Genomic DNA, 24,357 nt, shown 5'->3' on the forward strand with positions numbered 1-24,357 from the left:
ACCCAGCATCCAAATAGGTGGTGCTAGAAACTAATGGGAAAGGTGAGAGGAGTGAGGAAGGAGCCTAAACTAATTCTAATCTTCTTCGACCATCCTATAACATCATCATCATCATCATCATCATCAGTGTGGAGAAAGTTCAAATCAACGCTACGCAACTCTCGAGTAACCAAAACTGGAAATTCAACGCTGGTGTTTTTGATGTGTAAAGTGTTCAATAGGTCTAATATTAGAATATTAATAACGAAAAAGTGTCGAGATCACAAGGACGAGTGTGGAGACACCAGGTGCACAGATCACAATGTTTGCAGGTGATGCCAACCTCCACTTCACAGTACCTACAGAACAGTGTCTCGTACTGAGCGCATCCATCCCGACCTTCTCTTATAATCCAAGAGGGGGGGGGGGGGTGAGCTGTCCAGCAGGTCTGTAGAGCACTCCGGCTCCCTGCTGGTAGTGCAGCGTTCCAGCTGTGTGGGCTCGTCGGAAGGCTAATCTCATTACTCTGCTCCCTTAACGAACGAGTGTGAGGATCACAGGTGTGGGTCATTTGCAGCGAGGCAGTGACAGGCACTAATCTAATTATGACCAGGGGGTTGGCCTCGTTCAGCAGGAGGAGGATTGAGAGGAGTCATGCGCAATCTGTCCTGCCTGCATGCAAGACCAAGTGCTGGGGGTACGACAAGCTAGAGATTAGAGAGGATCGGTCTGCTGGGCTGTGTATCAGTACTGGCCAATCTGTTCAGCCCAAATATGCCATTGGCTGATAATCTCCTCAGGATCGGCTAAATTAGGGAATATGAGCTGTATTTTGGGGATAACAGCAGCTCTGAGCGAGCCCCTTCGGTCACCGGACCTTGCAGTACGCCGTCAGTCTGGTGGGCTTTGTTAAACCCCTATCTGAGCCCCCTGAAGCCATGTGTAAAACTAGTGTACCTCATAAGGGAAGCGGAGACCACACTGACCAGAACCGAACCTGCAATGGTCAAAAAGCACCCAACACCAGTCGCTGGACTCAGTCGATGCTCTCTCAGACACCAGGTGTTATGGTCAGCACTTGCGTTGGAGCTCAGCAGTAACTGCTCTGGGCTGTCCGATGCTCCGTGGAGCTGTAGCTGAGCTACCTAAGCAAAGGCCAGCTTAGTGAGTGGCTACAGATCCAAACCCATGAGGGGGAGAAACTTTCAACAGCAGTCGCTCAATCGGAGTCTTTCTCGTCTAGACGTTTATGAGTGGGGTTAGCAGTTTGGGGTTGAGCAGTTTAACGGTAGTTATGGTCAAATTAACGGTTTAATATTGATTGAATGATTGATTTTGAACTGTGCAGTGTTCACTTAGTCGCCATGCAAGCAAACTCGACGTTGTATTTAGGGGCGACACAATTCTGTACGTACGGAAATCCACAGGTTCTCGGAGGTAGTGCAAAAAAAGTCCCAAAAGCAAAGGACGTACAAGCATGTAAATTTCACCTTCAGAGACAACGCAGGGAACGTTACGAAGCCCTGCATGACCAGAGGTGCATACCAAACATGGAGGAACACCATAACACCACAGATCTGGTTCCAACAGTTCGCTTCAGCTGAGCGTACTGGACGATTCCCGAAAAAAAATAAAAAATATAAAATCAAATAAAATAAATCCTCGTCCCCCACTCCCCACTACACATTCAGACACCTTCTCCTCCCTTCCCTCAAACAGTCGAGGGAACGCAGACAGCGACCGTGTGCTGCTTCCCTCTCCTTGGCGCTGTGCTGAGTTAATTAAAAGCTGAGGGGCTGTGGCTGAGATCTGAGGCAGAACTGTGTGCAGCCCGAGCCAGCTCTTGTTCCTCCGGCATAATGGCTGACATCTGGCAGCAGCTGGGGGTAACACAGGATCTCAGCTGAAGATGGGAGTGTGTGTGTGTGTGTGGGGGGGGGGGGTAAGGGGGATAAGGGCGAGAGCGCCAGAGAGCCTACTAGCATCATTAACATTGTCTAAACATTTTGACATGGGAGCCCGCCTCGCTTCGTTATCTCCCATCTCCTGACTTGTTAAGAGCTACGCTTTAAACGGCTCGTGCTCGTTTCCGAGAGCCGGCGAGGAATGAGAGCATATCCTGGTTATCTAAGTAGCGAAGTGAGCACTTAAAAAAGAAACACCTGAACTCTTAAGGCCCCTTAAATCAACCCATGATTCCTTCTGTCAGAGGCGAAGACGAGCCTTCCCTAACAAAGACCAGAACTGAGACCAGTCTTCAACAGTTCGGATCTCTAGCGTGGAAAACGGGCTGTGCAATGATCCGAGAAGCTTCTCGAGATTGGACAGATGCTTAGATGTCCAGGAGAGCAGAACATTTAGGCGATGTTGGGCTACTGCACTGAAATAAGCGTCCACGTTTAGAACCCTCCACAATTAAACTAGATGATCTAGAACGCTAATAGAAGATACTGATATTCATAAGAAAACCCAAGACATCAGTATCCGCCCAAAATCCCCATATCGGCACCCCCATCTTCATCATCATCATCATCTTTCTCAATTGCTAGATTTTATAAACCGCTGCATCTTTCCTGGAGTAAACCCCAGCTTAGGCTTCGGTGGCCGAGAATTCCAGAGATAGCTCTCCCCTCCTGTATGACTGACTGATGAACTACAGGCGCCTCTCCCGCAGGGGCCGGCCAATCAGAAGGCAATCAATTGCCTCATAATAGGGAATCATGTCGAAGGGGCCAGCACAACGCCACAATCAATACAACCTCTGTGAGGAATCCAGATGAGCCTAAGCCCTCAGGCTAAAGGCACTGTTGCAATTAGCTTGGAGCTGCAGGGAGAAATGCCGACCAGTAAAAGTGAGAGTGGGCCGCATTCTTGAAAAGGAGCAACGCTGGCATTTCCTAAAATGGATAATTCCCTAAAAGAAGCCCAACATCGTCTACTACGGGATTTGGCCAGACCGGGTTTTCATTATCTACCAACATGTCTATAAAAACGCTCATCATTTAGTTGCATCCAGCAAAAACAAGGCAAAAACAAGGTTCTGTGGTCAAGCTTGTACCACGTGGAGGTGACTGGGTCAGTGGAATCACTCAGTCGAACCACAGTCAGGCAGAGCCTTGGGGTATTTGCTCTGATCCAGCTGAGGGATTTGTCAGAAGTGTGCACTGAGCCTTTGCTAAACAGCTACTCGCCTGAGCCTACCTCCAGCGGGGGATCCGGAATCACTTCCAACCTGAGGTTCGCCTGGGAGCGCAATGCTGGAGGTGGACAGGGCTGTGATTGATTTGATCAAACCCCCTCTCTCTCCCCCACCCCCTCGCCGCTGGTCCTCCTGCCAAGCGGGGAGATTTGTATCGGGCGTAGATCAGAAAGGCAGAAATAGGCCAGGCGGTTTAAGCCATGATTCAGTGCCAGTTGTAATTCAGCCACGAAAGCTCGCTGGCATGTCAGGACCGCTGTCAAAGCTCCCTCAGCAAGGCAAAAAAAAAAAAAAAAAACCACACAATGCATTATTTACTGACCAACACATGACCGACTCCACACAACTGCGCTCTGTTCGCTGGATGATGTATTAACCAAGACAGCAGCACTCCATGGGGCTCCTCAGATTAGGACATGCTAACAACGCTTGGAAACAAATCCACCCCCCCCCCTGCCAGAGAAGCTTCAAGTTTCTTAGGAATGTCAGCAATTGCTGAATATTACTGCCGTGGGATACGAATTTGCGGCTGCACAAAGATCAGCAGTTCTGCATCAAGCTAACACACAGTCAATCAGTCCATCAAGAGGGGTGACGGAGCAAGCCAAGCTACCGGCGTACAAGTATGTCATCGATGAACGCTCCAACCTCTCCAGACACTCTGGTGGGCTGGCGGCTAGACGTCTCCTCTGCACCGTCACATATCAGACAGTGACTGACAGCTCCTCCTCTCGCCACCTCCCCTTCAATCTTCGCTAGAGGGGCAGCGGGTGAAAAGGGGCACTGCTGGATGCAATAAAATGACTGTCATCAGGACGTCATACTCAAAGCCAGGACAGACAGGCGGCAGCAGCAGCAGCGAAGTGGCTACACGAAGCTCGAGGAGTTTCACAGCCTCACGGCCTAAAATCAGCAGCGGTGAACCATGCTGAATGACCATTCCCGCCTTCAAATCATCACCTTCATCATCATAATCATCATTTAGTGCTCCCGACGTCAGTGGTCACGCTCCTTTTTCGGTAACGGTCACCCTGCAAAAAGAGGCCGTCTGAAGTGAGCACCTGGCGACGGTGTAGGTGAAGGTGAAGGGGACGGTGAAGTGCGAGGTTCTAGACAGTGATAAATGAAAAGTCGCCTATGGTTGGCATATCGAGAGAGTACTTGAGTGAAGAGAGGCTATAGAAAAGCCCTCAATTAACACCGCTCTCCAACTCAAGTGCGGCGTAGGAGGACGTGACCGCTGGCCATAGCCTCTTAGACTGCGGTGCACTGACAGCAAAGCCATGTCAGGAGGTAAATAACGGCGACTGTTAAGAACAGCGGCGATGGATACCCTGCTGAATCCGAGCAGTGTCCACCGTTGTGTCTCCTATACTTTGTGCACCATAAGGACTCCATTACTCCATATATATATATATATATTTCTCGACTGCTTTCTCAACTGTGAATTCCATTCCCTCCACAGCAGCTGCAGCCCAAGATGTTTTGCTACATTATTTGACTCATTCCAGAATTCCAGATTCAATATCATCCTGCTTCAGAGGGCGCCACTCGGGCTAAATCCTCTCCTCCGAAAGAGCTCCTTCTTACATCATTGCCGTGGCAAACACAACATTCGCGAGCAGCCATCGATGTCACAGTTAGCGGAGAGGCCTGATCCTCCAGCACGGGCGCATTAAGCCCTCAGCGGAGGGGGATGATGGAGCCGCTGGTTTCCGGCGCGTGTTAAACAAGCTCTGGGACTCAGCTCCCATAAGCCATTCTGCTAAACGATTAGTGGCACGGCGCCTGTTCGCCAGAGCAGAGATGGAGAGCGAGAGCCCGTTGAGAGCACCTGGAGCTGGAACAGCCTTGGGTTCCAGAGCGCTGCCTCTCCCGACTGGGCCGGGAACATTAAACATTCATTCCCTCCTCCTCCTCCTCCTTCTTCTGCGGGGATCTTGCGCTACGTTCCTCCCGGTGGGAATTCCTCAGAGATCGTGACTACGGGATGGTTGATGGCAGGCTCGGCAAATCCCCCCTGCACCCCTACTCTCCCAACACATCCCCCAAGGAAAGGGAATTCTTTGCATAGATAAGGACTCCGTCCTGAAGACAGGACCGTTCGGAGGAAAATACCTGGAAGACGACTGTGCCAAATAAGTCAGCCCTTCGTTTTTTCTTCCGCTGACAGTAAGGCAGAAAGCTGACTCCATCATCTGTCCACAAGCGAGGGTTTCCCCCTGCCGTCTGACCTTTCCTGCCACAAGCTGCCTGCCATGCTTGGGAGTGACAGCCAGGTGCTGCGGTAGTGCTTAGCTCGCCGGAGCTTTGTCCATCAGCAGAAGCTTGTCACCGTCTTCGTCACTGCTCACTCGCTCACTCGCTCGCTCGCTCACTCACTTCTCCCTTGCAGCGTCTGCAGCCGACCGAGTCGGCCTTGCGCCCTCGCGCCCTTGCTTCCCCCGTTTCCAGCCTGTGTAAACAGGACCTGTTTCGAATTAGTTCGAGCAGGCTCGGGGCAACACAACATGCTGCTTAGCGGAGACATTTCACATTTCACGGGACATTTTATGTCTAGACCAGGCCGGTCTGCAAAACTAATGAGGAGAAACGCAACAAAGCAGCTCTTCTCGTTCAGTGCTCAAACAGAAAACCGCAAAGAGCTTCTCGACAGGGCCGCTCGCGACTCCCTTTTACACAAGCGAAGGCATTTCTGTGAGCTGGTGCACTCCTGTTCTGAAACCCCACCAGATAAATCACAGCTTTCAGTCTGAAAGCACAACAACAGCTTCGCAAAACGTAGAGAGAGTGAAATGGGGGGGCTTTATTATTGGTACAATCTGCTGTAATATTTCCCCCACTCTATGTGCTAAGAAGCACAGTGTGTGATCACTACTTAGAGTATTAGCATGAAAATACAAAAAGATGTCGGCGTGTAATAAGACAAAAGCGCTAATCCTCTTACTGGTGACGGCACGCAAACGTGAAGAGTGAAGGACTGCGTTCGCTCGAGTCTAGAGCAGAAAGGAATAAACCTCCACAACATATGTAGCAAATCCCAGGACAGCATCGGGGAAAACGCCCGATTAAGAGTGTAACTGACAGCCAGATATGATTTCACTGCAAACCTACCCAGCAATTTCCTGGGTCGAGCCCTAGTAAGACATTCATTCCTAGAATTATCCAAACGAAGCTCAAACACTAACAGGTCATGCACGTGTAAAAGGGTTGGTATGGAGCAGGAGAATTCCTTGGGTAATTAAGTTTAACCTCATGAAAGGCAAGGACAGAGAGACTATAAACACATGTACACTCAAAGGCAAATACTCAGCAAGACTACGTTTATAAACTGAGGATGATCTGGCTGGTAGAAGAATGTGGAGGCAAAATTAGTGCAATAAAGAAAGAGACTTAATCCCCCTCCACCAATTTCCACCAACTGCAGAAGCATGATTTGATACTTAAGTCAGCAAAATTAACATTCATATTTGAATTAAGCAAAATGTATTGCTATTATTGCACAGCAGTGCAGCCCAATTCAACCTCCAGGTTTAACCCATATGTTGCAATGAACAAACACATGCTAGTGATTAGAACTGTGAGAACTCGGGATGAAGGGGACGGGATGATACAATGAGGTTGGCATCTCGGCCACGGCATACTTCATAAAGTATGCAATTATCTATGTTAAAAAATAAAATAATAATAATCATAATAATAATAATAATAATAATAACAAAAGTACAGCGTCCGTAAGCTTTATGGTATCGGAGCTCTCTATTGCTGATACCGGTATGGGCGACGATAACGATACAGTATCGGTGCAACACTAACGCTTACACATATTAATTCATTTAGCAGACGGCGTCAGGACGAACACAATTGGCTGTGCTCTCTCCGGGTGAGTAAACAGCGCCCTTTCTCCTCATCATCACTCTTAAAGCGATGTTGTCCAGCACAGCCCTGGGAATCGAACCAGCAAACCATTAGGTCCCAAGCCTGCATCTCAAACCTTTCGGCCACAGCTGCCCCCAACATCCTAAACTGTGATAATCTATCAAACAACGCCACCAGAAAACCAGAAAGCAGCCACAGGTCACAACAGCTCATTACATTACAGCAGTCCTCCGAAACCTCCACCAGCTCCCTACACAGTACCGCAATCAGCTAAAAATCCTTCTTCTCCACTGCAAAGCTCAGCAGTCTGGCTTCTTCCTACCCGTCTGACCTTCATCGACCTTACGGACCTAAACATTCGCCGAGATCTTCTTCAACTGAACTGCTTACATTCCCTTATCCAGCCTCTGTAGCTTTGGTGGCCGTGCCTTCTCCAGACTTGCTCCACACCTCTAGAAGACTCTCCCACAACAAATCCAACAGGCAAACCCAACTCTCGGCCTCTGATCAAACCCAACCTTAAAACACTTCTAATAGATTCAGAGCAGGGGAAGATAATAAAGGTCATTTCCTCCTCTTACAGTCCCAGTTACAGTCCCAGTTAAAAGGACACTGAAGACACCCTGGTATCCACTGGAGTTAGGATGCCGTGGCTGGGGGATTTCAAGTAGGCCCAAGTTTTAGGACTGTGGCAGTGTGTGAACGTGAGGGGGTGGAAACACCTCTCGAACCCTGCAGCTACAGCATGTTAATGAACATAAATGGTCACTCATTTAGCAGGACCAGTAAATAGCTTAATAGCCCATGGGACCAAATCACCTCCTCTCAGTTCGGCCTACCACTTACTCATACCTACTTAAACACCACAGCCACAACATCCTAACTACAGTGGATACCTGTGTGACCCCAGTGTCCCACCCCCCCCCCCCTCCAAAATATGGGCAGCATTTGAATCAGACATTTTTAAGATCACAATCAGCACACTTTTAACCAGGTGTGCCCAAACTTTTGACTGCTACTGTCCACATTCAGTCCATCTTCATCAGTAAGCGTCATTATTATTATTAAAGCTCTCTCAAAGACCACTTTCTTGCATAAGGGCCGGATAAACTGCCGGAAAGTAACCGGTGTAGCAACGCAGAACATTGAACACCACAAGTGAGTGGCACCGAGCTTCGAGGTGCCGTGCAGACAGACTCGCTAAGCGTAAAAGCACAGAGTTTCGCTTACGCCATTTAACCACCATCCCTGCGCGTCGCCCACTGTTGTGGTTTCGTCTGCGCACGGCTCGGATAAAGACCCATCCCTTCCGTCCCACTGAATGAGTGAAGCGTCGTGGAGAAGCACGGTGGAGTGAGGGGGAGTTTTTAAAAAAAAATAATAATAAAAAACCTGAGTGAGCGAGAGAGAGAGAGAGAGAGAGAGAGAGCAAAAGAAAGAGAGAGAGAGAGAGAGAGAGAGAGCAAAAGAAAGAGAGAGAGAGAGAGAGAGAGAGAGAGAGAGAGAGAGAGAGAGAGCAAAAGAAAGAGAGAGAGAGAGAGAGAGAGAGAGAGAGAGCGCGCAAAAGAGAGAGAGAGAGAGAGAGAGCAAGAGAGAGAGCGAGAGAGAGAGAGAGAGAGCGAGAGAGAGAGAGAGAGAGAGAGAGAGAGAGGGCAAGCCCAGCGCTTCCCTACGCCGGGTAATGATGTGCTCCATTCTGCCTTCCCTCTGGGAGCCTCTCGGCTGAGTGAGCACATCCCCACACCGCCGTCCATCAAACCCAGCGTGCCGCTGCTCCCCCCACTCGCACAGCATGGTCCGACTCGCTCGCTCCACTCCCTCTTCTTTCTCCTTGTCCCTCTCCTGTCCCTGGTGCCTCGTCATCGGCTTCGCTCTCAATGCTCCGATTCACGGGACAGGCTGGCGAGAGCGAGCGTTGTGGCTCTAACTCGTTTGCTGGGGTCTTGTAGTAACCCCCCCCCACCACCACCACCAGCTTACCCCTCCTCCTCCTCCCTCGCTTACACAATCGCTTGGTTCCACTCGGACTCAGACTCTCACCTGTACGGCCTGGCAAAGGGAACGCTTTTCCCCCTCAGCCCTTCACTAGACCTACTGCTCTCGGATTTCAGCCCCATGAACTCATTTACCCCGTCGCTGCATGACAACAACCTAGACGATGGGCCCGTGGTGTCCCAGGAACCCATACCTGCTGACAACACTGACCTCTGGCCCTCTGCTTCATCAGGTGTGAAGCTATCTAGGTATCCAACTAATGCTTCAAAGGGTTCCTTGAGCAACACCAGAGAAGAACCACTTTTGGTTCCATGTTTGTAACTGAGATATAGTGTGGAGAACCTTCTTACAGCTGTAAGGAACATCACTGGATGAAGAACCACCTTCATTTTTAAGACTCGTATAAAATTGAAGCTTTTTGAATGAAGCAGAGAACCTCTCCACGCTCTGCCCACCTGGACCACCACTGCAGTGGCCTGAAGAGGTTCTCGTTCTCACTGGAGGCCAGTCTGTCTACTGGTTTGTGCATTTTCTTTCCACCAACATCATCCTGGATGCCTTTTCTTGTATTAGAGCTGCAGCTCATCTGTTATTCGTCATTCTTTGACAACGATCCCATGTAGAGTTACCTTGACTCCCGTATGCATGCTTTCCACGTGTCTACTGATGATGCCAGCGATGCAGTCACAGTGTACAGTACAGCTTGGCAATATGATAATACTTTATTGAATCGTAAATATCACCAGTGCTTAAAGAGCATGGATTCTCTGCACATTTCATTAAAAAGTGTAATCAGTCTATATAATTCAATTAAAAAAAATCAGTAAAAATCGCAGTACTCAGTATGCGAGAGTATCCGTATAGCAGGTGTAAAAAATTTTACACTGTTCGTGCGTTTTACCTACATGACGAAATTGTGATAATCATATATCATTAGAAATGTCTTTATATATCGTGATATAACATTTTCCCATATCGTCCAGCTCTACTTTACATAACTGCAAAGCATTGCTCTATCTCACAGCACTTGAAATCTGAAGTCCCACATAAACCAATAAAGCTGTCAACAGCAGGCACTTCAGCTTCCCTGCGACGGACTTGTGCATGCCATAGCTCGGATCTTTTACATCAATTAAAACGTGGGCGCAGATTAGAGGATTACGCTAGGAGGGGTTTTAACGCAGATAACGCTGGATGAGCAAATGTCTCTTTTCTGGACACTGAAAAAAAAACTTTATTCATTTTTGGGCTTTTGGTTTTTTTGGACACAAGAATGTGAATCTGGTAGTTGCTCTTTACACAGTGCCAAAAAAAAAACAAAAAACAAACAAACAAACAAAAACTTAATAATGGCCAATAGAAATGCTCCCTTTTTCCACTAAAAAATTAAGAAAGATTTGCGGGAGTTCTCTGTTCTGTAACGTCGCCATTTTGGAAATACAAGGTTTAGTGACCGTGACAATATACAGGGGCCACTTTTCTAATATATGGAATATACATATATACACACACACATACGCTTCTGACTAGTGTGTGTATATATATATATATCACACACACCATAAGTGAAGAGTTCCAGCTAGCGTTGCACAATACAAGTTGTGAGACTTTTTAAAGGGAAAGTCTCACAGGATTGTAATGAATCAATGGAAGTATTCAAAAGCTCAAATAAACATGCACCTCAATGTACTGTAGGCCAGTCTTTCACTATGTCTATACCCACGTCAGGTCAAGAGTTCACCAATAAATTGGGCCAGCGTCACCCCAGCCAAAAAGGCAATATTGAAAAATACAGCCTGAGCTGTATTTTATTTTACTTATTTATATATAGTATACATATACTATACATGTACTATATACATATATATCTGTATCTGCAGAACTTCCATGGCTACATTTACCATTTTATTCTTAATTCAGTTTAGTTTTATTGTTGTTTTTATGCCCGTTTTGATTTTTATTATGATCTGGTGTCAACCTGAGGAGGATGGGTTCCCCTCTTGGGTCTTGGTTCCTCTCAAGGTTTCTTCCTCTCGACCCGAGGGAGGTTTTTCCTTGCCACTGTTGCCACTAGCTTGCTCAAAGAGGCTCGGACCCGGATCTCTGTAAAGCTGCTTTTTGACACCATTTGTTGTAAAAGGGCTATAAAAATCAAATGCAACTGAATTCAACTGAACTGAACGTCTAACAATGACAATTAACTCAGTGAGGAACCCTATGGGCATAACTTGGGCTTTGTGAACATAGTTCTTGTGATTGATATGTTCACTCATTAATAAAATATTAAAAAGTTAATAACATACCGCATTCAATAACATACCGCAATCCAATAACCACAGTGTTCCGTCCACACCCTGCACCCTTAGCACCAGCACACACTGCCTATGTAATTCCATTATCCTCCACAATTTGCGTTCAAGCGCCAGTGAAGAAAATCCCAGGATTATGAACCTCTCCTCAATCATTTTAAAACAAACACGTGCTCTCGCGCACAAACACGCCATCCCATCTGTGCCCGCCGCCTCGCCGCCTCGCCGCACGCCTGAGCAGGTAGTTTTTAAACACGGTATTAGCCTATTCCATCCGGAACGAAGCGCTTAAAGCCTCAATTTCCCATCAAATTATGAACGAATACTTCACTTCAACCGAGCAGACGGCATCAAATTCTTACTCTATTATACACTTAATATTCCATCAGCTTGGCTCGCCTCTCAGCAGATCTGTCCCTGCAAATTACGATTTCAGCCTTATGTTTGACTGCACAGCGTAGATTAACACGTCACACCCTTCAAAGACTGATAGCATTCAAATGGCCAGGCTTGGAGGGCGTGCATGGCAGCTCGAGCGACTGAGGTGGGTGGAGGGGGTGGGGGGGTGGGTGGCTGAGTCAACAGGTTTTCGACCGTTGTTTGTGGTTTTGTTTTTTCACACTTTTAAAAATAAAGGCTGTGGTTCCATAGACGAACCAGGTTCGGTTCCATGAAGAACCACTTTTGCTAAAGAGATACACTTCTAAACCGGTGAGGGACTCGGACACTGACTTCTCTAAATCTTTAAAAAGGTTCTTCACACGTTTCTCTCTCCAAAAATGGTCTTTTATGGTATTGTTTAAACAAGCCCAAGCGTTTTGAGGAACTGAGATGTAGAAATCCAAACCCACACCAAGTCTTCACAACTTACTATAGTAACAACAGTTAGTTATATGTACATGTAGAGCTGGGTATCATGATAAATCTAGTTATGGTGATAGACAGTAAGCTTTTCTAAGCATAAGGAGGAGACTGTTAGTGCTTAATAAACATCTACTGATCAGCTGCAGGTTTCTAACATTACTAACAGTGTCATTAGACTGGGGTCATTAGATGAAGAGCAGCAGATGTTATGGAGTATAAATCACTGTATTCAGTACAGGAGAGAATCTGAATAGTAGTTTATAAGAATCTGTAGCTACTGATTCACTGTATCATATTATATATATATATATATAATAAACATTACATATTGTTTTTTGTACATATATACTTTATATATATATATATATATATATATATATATATATATATATATATATATATATGTACATATAGACAAATATTTTTACATTACATATATACATGCACATACATACATTTATACATACATTATATATATATATATATATATATATATATATATATATATATATATATATATATATATATATATAAGTGTGATTGTGTGTGTGTATATATATATATATATATATATATATATATATATAGCCTTTATATATAGTATTTTTACCATATCGCCCAGCCCTACTTACATGATTTGACTTTCGGATTACACAAAAATCATTTAAGTCACAAAAGGATTTAAGGAGACGTTATCGTCGTGGGCTTGTTTAAACGACGTCCTCATCATTCGGCTTCACATGTGGTACATGAGGTGGAACGAAATTTCAATCTCAAGGTCCCAGTTACACCCAAAGAAAAATTATTGAATAAATAAAACATCATAATAATAAATCTAGAATATAAGAAGGTTAGACATAAATATGAAAAGAAAGCAAACCAAAAGTCAAAAAGTCAGGCTGGGCTTTGGTAGGACTTCAGTGTAACCTTAGAAAGCCTACTTTGATACTTCAAAAACTCCCCTAGAGCACGAAACAAACATAAAACATACAAATGTGCAGTCCAGAGCCGGCCAACCAGCAGGGATCTGCAAGGGAAGGAAAAGTAATGTACACCCTCGCTGAAGATCAAGGTAACACAAAGCCCGCCCGCCACTTCCCCGCCCCCCCGGCCCCCCTCCGATCCTGAACATCAATCAACTTAAGAAAGTCCTAATGGACGCTTCCTGAAAACTGCGAGTGACTGATACGCATACTGAGAAGCAGCCAGCATGAAAGCTGATCCAGAAACAAGGTGTCGCGTTCTTCAGCTCTACTCTCAGCATTTCGCTGCAATATTAGAACATGGCGGTTTGGGGTCTTCTGAGGTTTTTGCGCAGGAACTTGTGAAAGCAATAGGACTCTGCAGTAGTGGTGAAACGTGTGCAAATGTGTCAAAAGTACTTGCATTCATTATTCAGGTGGAAGTGAGTGGAGATACGAGGGTTTAAAAGACTTCTATAGAAGCTGAAGTATCAACTGAAGCTTTTTACTCCAGTAAAAGTGTAAAAGTACTGGTTTCAGAACCACTTCAAGTAGAAAAGTAAAAGTAATGGAAGAAAAACAAAGGCTGAAAGCTTAGGCCGCGCCACAGGGGTCTATAGTGCACTACCCCCCCCCCCCCCCTCCCCAAAAACCCATTTCTCTAAAAGTCATAATGAGGAGAATGATCTATTAAAATGTTGATGTTAAAAATGTTGGGCTGCACTAGGCTCCTGTTTCAGCTGCAGATCTGCCCATCGAAAATGAAGCATTTCAGTAATATCAGCTCTATTAAAGGAGCGTCTCTGTGCTCTACTGAGCATCAACATGAGCTTCATGGAGGACAATATGAGGAGTCGTCTAGAAGTTCTGTAAAGCTGCAGAAAGTCAGACTTCAGAGGCATGTGATCAATAAGCTTTATATTTAGAATAAACTTTAATATTTATTCTTATCCAACCACCATCAAACTCACACTTTCCTAAGTAGAAAGTTGAGATAATTGGGTGAAAATGTGAGGAGTAGAAGTAAAAAGTTGGCTGAAAAATAAATAATTACACCAGTAAAGTTTAGACTACCTAATTTTTTACTTAAGTAATGTAACAAAGTATTTGTACTTCTTTCTTGACACCTCTGAACATGTGCAATACCATTTTTTGGTAATTTCAGATGAAATTGATGGTAATATTAATGTAAGAGCCAGTTTAAGGGTTAATTCATTTGTAGTATTAATTTAGTTTAAAAGGTTCAAATATGGTGAAGATCATTTAATAAGAACATACAATGAGTGCATTTTCCAAAATGCAAAATTTAGTAAATGTAGAAATTCTAAAGACCTTTTCTGTATTTCCGGCTTACGTTTTTTACGCTGCTTGCAGGTTATAGGCAGAGGGCAGCTAGAGACGTTGGAAGCAACACAGTCTTTTGACCAAGCTATATCGAGTCTAGTGTAAGGTCTATTTTTGTGTTTTATAAGTAAACCTTTAAAAGAAGATTTGGCCTCAAATACTGGTTGTTAGACTGACCGCAAACATGGTATAAAAGAATTTCCAAGAAATACGTAAAACAGCTCAGGAGTTTGTAGCTACTGATAAAGTTAATAAGCCTAAGCTTACTCTGAGCGCTGTTCTTCGACCCAGTTTACACCTGGCCACTTGTGCTCATGCGCCTTGAGTCCCAGCATTATATCTGGTTAAGGCCGAGCCTCATTAAAATGCAAGTGTAAACAAAGCCAGGACTCATTATAGCCACATTATAGCAGTGTAAACACATCCGACTACCAAACTCCTTCCCAGTACAACCAATACACCAGTAACCATTGCTGCCTGATGAGTGAATTTGCACATTCCATCAGATTTCACTAACCGGAGACACATTTGACTGCCAACCGTAATCAGGATTCAGTCCAGATACTGGTCACATTTAGTGAAAAGTGTAAACCCCTTGTAAACAGGGTCTAAGCATCTTACAAATCCTGCATAACTTGGCTTAAACTGGACTGTTTTACCATTTCAAAAATCTAACTTGCTATTAATGTCATTCATATAGATTATAAATAATTCCAAAGCAAGCCAAAGAACTCAGTAAATGACCTACATGCATTAACATGAGTTAACTGTCAGGCCATGAGTATTGCACACAAAAGAGAAAATTACCAATGGGTGGTTCAATCAACAATCAATCATAGAAAACGTTCCATATCCAAATATGGCCACTAAAACTGAGCAAACTTACAGTAGGTCAATTTCATGGTATGTGAACCAGTATAGATGCTAAATTGCCCAGCACAACAGCAGGTTTTGCTTGGGGGGAAAAAAATAATAGTAATAATAAAAAAATTAATTAATTAAATCATGTTTGATCTTGTTTTGGTCTTCAAGGGTTGCTCGAATTCTCTCTTCTACTGGGCTGCGTCTTATGATTAGAAATAATTCCCAGCTTCCTAAAAACCTCCAAGTATCAAGAACATCTTACCATCTTAACCAGTCCTGAGCCTGTTCAGGGTAATACTAGCATGTTCCGAGAGGCTTTTGAGAAGTCCAATACCAACCGAAGCAAACATCAGGCATCTATCGCCTCATTCTGATGAGGTGTGGGCTGTAGTCGGTCATGCCTTTGGCCTCAGAGTGATACAGCAAGTTTTCTGACTTGTTCCATCAAACCGTATAACCCTGGATAACCTCGATTAACACTAACACAAGGTGACAGCCTTCCTGAAGGGAAGACAGCACTGAGGACATCACCTCCAGCAAAGTCTTTATCCAGCTGCCACGGAAAGCTCGTTTCTCAATAACCACCACAATCCCCTGCATAGATACATCATTACCATTTGAAAGGCCCACATATTTTTAGCATTAGCTAAAATAAAAATGAGCGTATCCATTACACATGTGTGTTGTATTTCAGTTTGAACTGCTCATCCTCAATTAGGCTAAAGTGAGTTGCAGGGTGTTTCGGCAAGCTCTCGCCGAGCCCAATTAACTTCCATAGCTGCCGTTAATCGCAGTTATCATTTCAAGACAACAGCACGGGACATCGGGTGGCAATAGTTCAGACAGACCCTGGATTTGCGGTCGCATTAAACAAACGTTTGGCACGACTGAACACGCAGACCTACCAGCACCAAGAGATGTATTAAGAGACAGTAAATGCACGTCCTTTCAGCGAGGGCAGGCTGCGCTCTTTGAACCCCCGACGCCAACAAAGGTGAAATAATTGGCAAATGAAATGTGTCATCGCAGCACAAAGGCCCATTCAGAGAGGGAAACTGAGATAAAAGGCGAGGAGAAGAAGAGGATAAACCACCGACACTTGTAGGCGCGTGCCGTTTCACTGTGCGCAAGGCGATCTACCCGATGCGCCGCTGGAAGACATCAAAACAGGGACAAGGTGGCTAATTAGTGCTCATTAAAACGAGAGCCAGGCTTCTACATCAGCAAACAATCACGTCCATCAAAGGTTAACGGCGTAGATCAAACAGAGCTGCGGCAGCTTTCTTCGCCGATGTCCCACGTTCCTGTTTCCCAGACTGATCGCGGCTTGGCAGCTGCCCGTGCGAGACCGAAGGAGGTGGGAGGTTGGCGTGGTGTCGGCGGTGGGGCGTTCTGACACGCGTGGCATCATTTCCTGCCATTACCATAAATCCTACTCATCTGCTTACTGCAAACCACTCTACGTCTTCTGCTTCCTTTCGTTCAGCTCAGGAAGAAATAAATTAGCGTTGCGTTGCGTTATGAGTTACGTGGCTGGACGACATCTGTACCCCCCCTCTCCCTGCCTCCTTCCCCCTTGAAGACTCATGCACTTTCCCCTCAAATGTCAGGACTGTGCTGAGCGTAAACCACAGCCGAAAAGGTTAGCGCGCGGGGATTCCTGTGCTTGGCTATACATTACTCAAAGCTGTAGACACCACATCAGTCAGCTGATGAGAAGTGTTGGCGGGTTCACACACTTCGTAAACACAGTGGCTCGCTGACAGACAGTACACATACGCAGTTTGTTTGGTTTATAAGAACAGTGTGATGACTGTGATCCAGGCTAAAAACAAACACATGGCCTGTAATCAATTCAGCCTTGATAACAGAATATAAGACAAAAAGGAATAAGTGCTTCCATTCAGTTTATCAAACTCTAGACTTCCTCTTGTTTTTAGAATATAATAAAAAAAAGTTAAGTATGAGGAATAAAAAACAGAATAATAACTTATTACTCTATAACAACTAACCTGAAAGTCCGGACCCAGGTTGATGTTTTTCTTACATTGTTTACATTTGATCCGGTTAGTTTTGGTTTCACATTGCAGCTTAGTGAGCACACTAAAGAACTCTGCATGATACACCTACGTCACGTCATCATCATCACCTCCTCACATGGACATGGAGTCTCACTATACTTGACACATGATTGGTTTGTAGAGGGACGCGTGACTGCCATCGCCTGGTCACGTGAACGGGAGATGCGTGAACCAATTCATTTGGTTCCAATAAAGTGCCAATTTTATAGCCTTACTACCAGCAGCACCAACATAAAAGCTCAGACTATGAGAAGAGTTTAAAAACGCACCACATGAACCAGCTCGTCCTGCAACCTGATGTTATGTTATATCACCACCAACAGATACAATCATCCCGACGCTCTCCTGATGCTAATGTTTACTTCTTTTCCGCTTCGTTTTCTTCTTCCGTTGTCTCATGGGGGACGAGAACCTGCCTCAACTTCCTGCAATTGGTCCTGAACCAGTCTCAACCATCCGAAACCGACCTTACCAACTCCGTTTAATCTGGCTCAGGATAACCTGTTTTGGTCGGACCAAATTTTGGTCCTTCGGTTTCACACTTCGGTTTCACACTGGCAGGTGTGAAAGCACCCTAAAACACAGCTTATGAGAATACGAACCTCAGGTGTCCATATATTTGGTTTCTTGGGTAAACACTTTAACTGACAAGTCAACAGACTAACTTTACAGTAAATCTGGGTCTCTAAGCTTTTCATACAAAAAACTCCCACAAGTGGAAAAGAAATGTCACTTGCGGTTAGCACCTAGTGTTTACAACAAAAACAGGCAGGTTTCACACTTGCGTGTCACACAGGAGCTCTACCAGACTTGTATTTCTGCGTGGCCCAAATACGTTTGACTGGAAACCACAAAAGATTTGAATGGATAACCCACCTTGTAACCGGATTTCTAATGGCTAATAAACCTTACAGGCCTAACAGAGCTGCTCTCAACCAGCCATGAATATGGATCAGCTCCTCGATCCCTTTTCACATTTTTGGCAGCGGGAATAGGCACCTAACAGCACACACCTGACAAGCTGAATATGCTTCAAGTCAAAGTCTGCTGATTACATCCAAAAAGACCTTAAAGAGAAAGGCAGGTCACACATTTGAATGAATAATGTAGGAGTAATTCAGTAATATCCCACTGGAGGCCATGCCTATTGGTTAACTCATGGATTTTGCATAGACTTGCATATCTGATAAGCTGCAGACCATCAGAACTGCATGGCATTCTGCTCACTTTAAACAGCCAAATGACCAACACTCCACCAACTGAATGGGCAACAGGTCAAGATCTGATGATCTGGCCCAATAGACAGCCTACAAAGTGTACAAATCTGAGTGTACAGTCAACACAGTAAAGATCTCACCGCCCACTCCTTGTTTGCAACTACGTTTTGACCATAGATCTGCCCTGACTGGGCTCATTTGAGAGGTTGAGCTCACTTTAAAACCAACACTGCAAGACCTGTAGAAGCTGTACATCTCCTCAGCCTGGGTGAAGATGAGCTTCTGCAGTCTGGCTAGGGGGTTCCAGTTGGACATGGTTGGAAGTTCTTATCACTAACTTTCGCAAGTAAAATGCTACATAAGCACAGATGAATAAGCATTTGTGAGGACACATATTCGATGACACTGCACTCTAGACAAAGCCAGCTATTTATGTTATGGATTTTTGTCCATGCAGTGGAGGGACCTCCAAACTATCGCTTTCAGAACCGCTCCAACGCAGGCAACATAACTCAGCATTCAAGATGTTCAGCTCACTTTAACACAGCAGTGCAACACAAAGAGCTGGAGGGGCTTTAAATTCCACCAGCATGAGTGAAGAGGAGCTACTACAGTCAGGAAGGAGGTTCCAGCTGGAAAAAAAAAAAAAGCTGGAGAAGTTCAAAACCATCCAGTCTAGCTCTAGCTCTGTAGCCATCTTTCACACATATATGCACTCCATCTCCAAATAACACCGTGTTCTGGACAATGCCCACCTGATCAGACCCAATGCACATATTCAAATGACGACATCACACTGCAGGCAATGCTCACTATTTTCGCCCACCGATCTGCAGTGATGAGGCCCAACTCCGAGCTCTCACAACTGCTCCAAAGGAGGTAATTCAAGCCAGCATTCAAGATGATCAGTTCACTTTAACACAGCAGAGCAACACAAAGAGCTGGAGAGGCTTTAAATTCCCCCAGCATGGGTGAAGACAGGCTGCTACAGTCTGGCCGTGGGAAATGGAGAAGTTCAGATCTTTACAGCTTCCACACCACAAATAAAACAAAGCTACATAAGCACAGAAGAAACATCAACGTTGAGAACTTTGCTCACCTCAGTGGTGGCGGAGGTGGAACGGAGCGAACATAATCGTACACATATTTAAGATATATCACATCTCCAAGCAATGCCCACATGACCAGACCCAACCCAGAGCCTAAACAGCATGCACATTTGATTGCATCCAGACTGTGTGTGACTGGGGCCCGACTCTAAACTCTCACAACTGCTCCAAAGAAGGCAATGCAGCAGCAGTGTGACGGGTGAAGACCTGCTGCTAAGGATTGATGGTTCAGATCTCCATAGCTGCCACAGCTTCCACACAGTAACTGTGGGATAGCTACATAAGCTCAGAAGCAAGGACATTGGTGAGAACTTGCATCTCATCATCTTATAGGTGGTGGAGAAGAGTGAGGATTGCCATGCATATATGAATAACACCACTATAGGCAATGCCCACCATTTAGACTTCAGGATCAGACCCAGCACAAGGCCTAAAAAGCATGCACATCTGATTACACTCATTTTAGGCAATTCTCACTGCAGATCTTCAGGCCAAAATAGTGAGCAAGCCCAACTCTAAACTCTCACAACTGCTACCAGAGAAGGCAATGCAGCAGCAGGGCAACGGGTGAAGACATGCTGCTACAAGGGCTGACAGTTGGAAATGCTGAAGTTCAGATCTCCACAGCTTCCACACCATGCCAAAATCAAGTAAAAAACACCCAGCACAGAAGAAAGAGCACTGGTGAGAACCTCAGAGGTAAGTGGAGAACCTCATACACATATTCAAACACCAACTTCACACTATAGGCAATGCCCACTATTTAAGCCTCAAGATCAGACCCAACACAGAGCCTAAAGAGCATGCACATCTGATTACACTCATTGCAGGCAATGCTCACAATTTCTGCCCAAAGATCTGCAGTGATTAAGCCCAATCTCTAAACTCCCACAACTGCTCCAAAGAAGGCAATGCAGCAGCAGACATGCTCTTATGGTCTGACAGTTGGAAATGCTGAAGTTCAGATCTCCACAGCTTCCACACCACGACCAAACCAACAAGTAAAAACGCCCAACTCTAAACTCTCACAACTGCTCCAGAGAAGGCAATGCAGCAGCAGTGCAACGGGTCTAACAGTTGGAAATGCTGAAGTTCAGATCTCCAGTTTCCACACCATGCCATAACCCAGCAAAACGCCCAGCACAGAAGAAAGAGCACTGGTGAGAACCTCAGAGGTAAGTGGACAACCTCATACACATATTCAAACACCACCTTCACACTATAGGCAATCAGACCTACCTGGCACAGACCCTACAAAGCATGCACATTTGATTGCATCCAGGCTGCATATGTCTGAGGCCACAGCTCCCACAACTGCTCCAAAGAAGGCAATGCAGCAGCAGACCTGCTCTTATGCTCTGACAGCTGGAAATACTGAACTTCAGAAGATCTCCACAGTTTCCACACCATGCCAAAACCCAGCAAATCGCCCAGCACAGAAGACAGGGCACTGTTGGAGAACCTCATCCACATATACAACACCACCTCCACACTATAGATAATGCCCACCTTCTCACACCTACCAGACACAGACCCTAAAACAGCATGCACATTTGATTGCATCCAGGCTGCATACGTCTGAGGCCACAACTCCCACAACTGCTCCAAAGAAGGCAATGCAGCAGCAGACCTGCTCTTACGCTCTGACAGCTGGAAATGCAGAACTTCAGAAGATCTCCACAGCTTCCACACCATGCCAAACAGAAGACAGGGCACTGGTGAGAACCTCAGAGGTGGTGGAGAACCTCATACACATATTCAAACACCACCTCCACACTATAGGCAATCAGACCTACCTGGCACAGACCCTACAAAGCATGCACATTTGATTGCATCCAGGCCACAGCTCCCACAACTGCTCCAAAGAAGGCAATGCAGCAGCCCAGAAGATCTCCACAGCTTCCACACCATGCCAAACAGAAGACAGGGCACTGGTGAGAACCTCAGAGGTGGTGGAGAACCTCATACACATACTCAAACACCACCTCCACACTATAGGCAATCAGACCTACCTGGCACAGACCCTACAAAGCATGCACATTTGATTGCATCCAGGCCACAGCTCCCACAACTGCTCCAAAGAAGGCAATGCAGCAGCCCAGAAGATCTCCACAGCTTCCACACCATGCCAAACAGAAGACAGGGCACTGGTGAGAACCTCAGAGGTGGTGGAGAACCTCATACACATACTCAAACACCACCTCCACACTATAGGCAATCAGACCTACCTGGCACAGACCCTACAAAGCATGCACATTTGATTGCATCCAGGCCACAGCTCCCACAACTGCTCCAAAGAAGGCAATGCAGCAGCAGACCTGCTCTTACACTCTGACAGCTGGAAATGCAGAACTTCAGAAGATCTCCACAGCTTCCACACCATGCCAAACAGAAGACAGGGCACTGGTGAGAACCTCAGAGGTGGTGGAGAAGAAGAAGGAGAAGAAGGAGAAGGAGGAGGAGGAGGAGGAGTGAAGACTGAAGACTGCCATACCTTGTGGATGTGCCCTTCCGTACGTCGCAGATGCTGCATTTGAAAGCTTCCGCGCTGTTCCTGAAGGTGCAAACGCTACAATCCCAAAATCCATCATCCGCCGTCGGCTTGGCTTGTCTTTTTGGCCTTTTTTTGGGGAGAGAACAGAAACATGTGCAGATATTAAACAAAATAAGGTCAACTTCACGCCTGTCACCAAACACCTGCCATCATCTGTAGGTCTGTCCCCCTCCAGCCTGGCCCGGGGGGGGGGGGGGCAGCAGGCTTAGCTCGCGTGCACCGATGCAGTGCATTAAAAGTGATGCAGCAGGTAAACAGTTTCCATGGTTTTTCGGATCCTGCCCGCGCGAGCTAGCCTGCTAGCGCTGCTGTGGCTCTAGCGCGCGGACATAACGCTCCAGCCGTCCGACTGCACGGAGACCCGGGGAGCTAGTAGCGCTAGCCGAGCGAGCTAACGCTAGCGAACTAACTACCGCGCTACGGCGTTATAACGATCACCGGAACCCTCCTAAAACACACAGACAACTTCCACACAAGTGGAAAAGACGGCGAACAGCAGAAAATTCCGACGAGGCCAGGCGTATCCTCCGCAAATCTCCCTTTGTCTACAAGTCAGTAGCAGCAGCGGCAGCAGCGCGAGCGAGAGAGCGAGAGCGAGAGCGAGAGAGCGACATAGGCAGAGAGCGAGAGAGCGAGAGAGAGAGAGAGAGAGAGACGTCGGTAGGAGAGAGAAGCCGCCATAGCTGCACTATTCTCGCTCCAACACAGCAACTGCAAACAGGGGAGAAACATTGCTTAAGAAAACGCAAGCATCCAGCAACCCAGCCGAAACAACCGCAAATCTACCGACCACAAAAAAAATAACAAAAAAAAAAAAAACACCACCGACACCGACAGAGCTTCCCTACCTGGTCGGGCTCTTTTTGTCGCCCATGGTGAAGAGAGAGGGGAACAAACGTGTCTCGGAGATACGAGGGAAACGAGAAGGTTTCAGCAAGAACAGTAATTGTGAGGAAGGATCCGGATAGCTAGAACCACTGCTGTAGCGCAGGAGGGCAGCAAGGCAGGCAGCAAGGCAGGCAGGCAGAGCTCGCCTCGCGTTCACGCACTGAGCCGAGCCGAGCAGGGCAGAGCAGAGCGACTGCACACCGCGTGACTCCCCAGCACCCAATCACCGCAGCCCGGGCTTTAAAAGTCTCGGCAGAGCAGCGAGCAGACAGCGCTCTTTATGAAAATGCCCCTCTCTTTATTCGCCCATATCAGCAGCAGCAGCAGCAGCAGCCCAAACTTTTAACAGCCCTGTACCCTCATGGACACACACACATGCATGCATGCATACATGAAATGAATGCATGCATGCAAGTATGCATGCATGCATGCATACACACTCACCTTCACACACGTGTTGCAATGATGAAATGCATGGTAGCACGACTGTATTTTTATTGTATGATTTATTTCGATTTCCTTTATTTTATATTAACATTTCCACCACTGAAAAAACTGCCTGTGACACTGCCTGTGTCACTGGCTGCCACACAAGCCCTAAGCATGCTCAGCCCACCCCCTCCACCAGTTGGAAGGTGTTCTTTTCAGGAAATCCAGCACCGTGTCTCAAAATGCATCAGTGCATCAAGGTCGCAGGAAATGCGCTACACTCTGCTATTCGCCCAAGTACTCTCAGAAGAGGAGGAGGGTCTTCAGTCTGGGTTTGGAGACAGCGAGTGTTGGGCCCGCAGGGGAAGTTCGCTCCACCACTTCGGTGCAGGACAGAAAAATAAAAGTCTGGACGCTCGTCTTCAGTGGATCTTAAAGGATGGCGGGTCGAGACGAGCCGTGCTTGAAGCTGGAAGGGCTCCTGGTGCAGATTAGCTTTTGACCATCGCCATCAAGTACAGAGGGGCTGGCTGGTCCAGTCTTGGCTTTGTAGGCCAGAGTCAGGGGGTTGAGAATGGTGCTTCATTACTTTTGGGAGGAGCTGAGTTGGGGATGATGAGGTGGGGTGGTGATCGTCACCAAACATCCGGACCTCACTAATGCAATCAGATCCTCACAGCAAAT

The 24,357-nt window shown here is 46.2% G+C and overlaps 1 protein-coding gene across 2 annotated transcripts in view; it reads right to left on the reverse strand.

Moving 5' to 3' along the window:
- rybpb (RING1 and YY1 binding protein b) overlaps positions 1-23,422 on the reverse strand; it is a 33,578-nt gene extending 10,156 nt beyond the window's left edge. For both annotated transcript variants that reach the window (XR_011979960.1, XM_072684911.1), the window contains exons 1-2: positions 23,205-23,422; positions 22,297-22,422 (exon numbers count right to left, since the gene is read on the reverse strand). Coding sequence is in view for 1 of the 2 variants with exons in the window: in XM_072684911.1 (XP_072541012.1) it covers positions 22,297-22,422; positions 23,205-23,230 (152 nt within the window). In the remaining variant the exon portion in view is untranslated. The remainder of the gene's footprint in view (positions 1-22,296; positions 22,423-23,204) is intronic.
- Between the last annotated feature and the right edge of the window lie 935 nt (positions 23,423-24,357).

Source organism: Salminus brasiliensis, chromosome 7 (assembly GCF_030463535.1).
Source record: "Salminus brasiliensis chromosome 7, fSalBra1.hap2, whole genome shotgun sequence".
Lineage (NCBI taxonomy): Eukaryota > Metazoa > Chordata > Actinopteri > Characiformes > Bryconidae > Salminus > Salminus brasiliensis.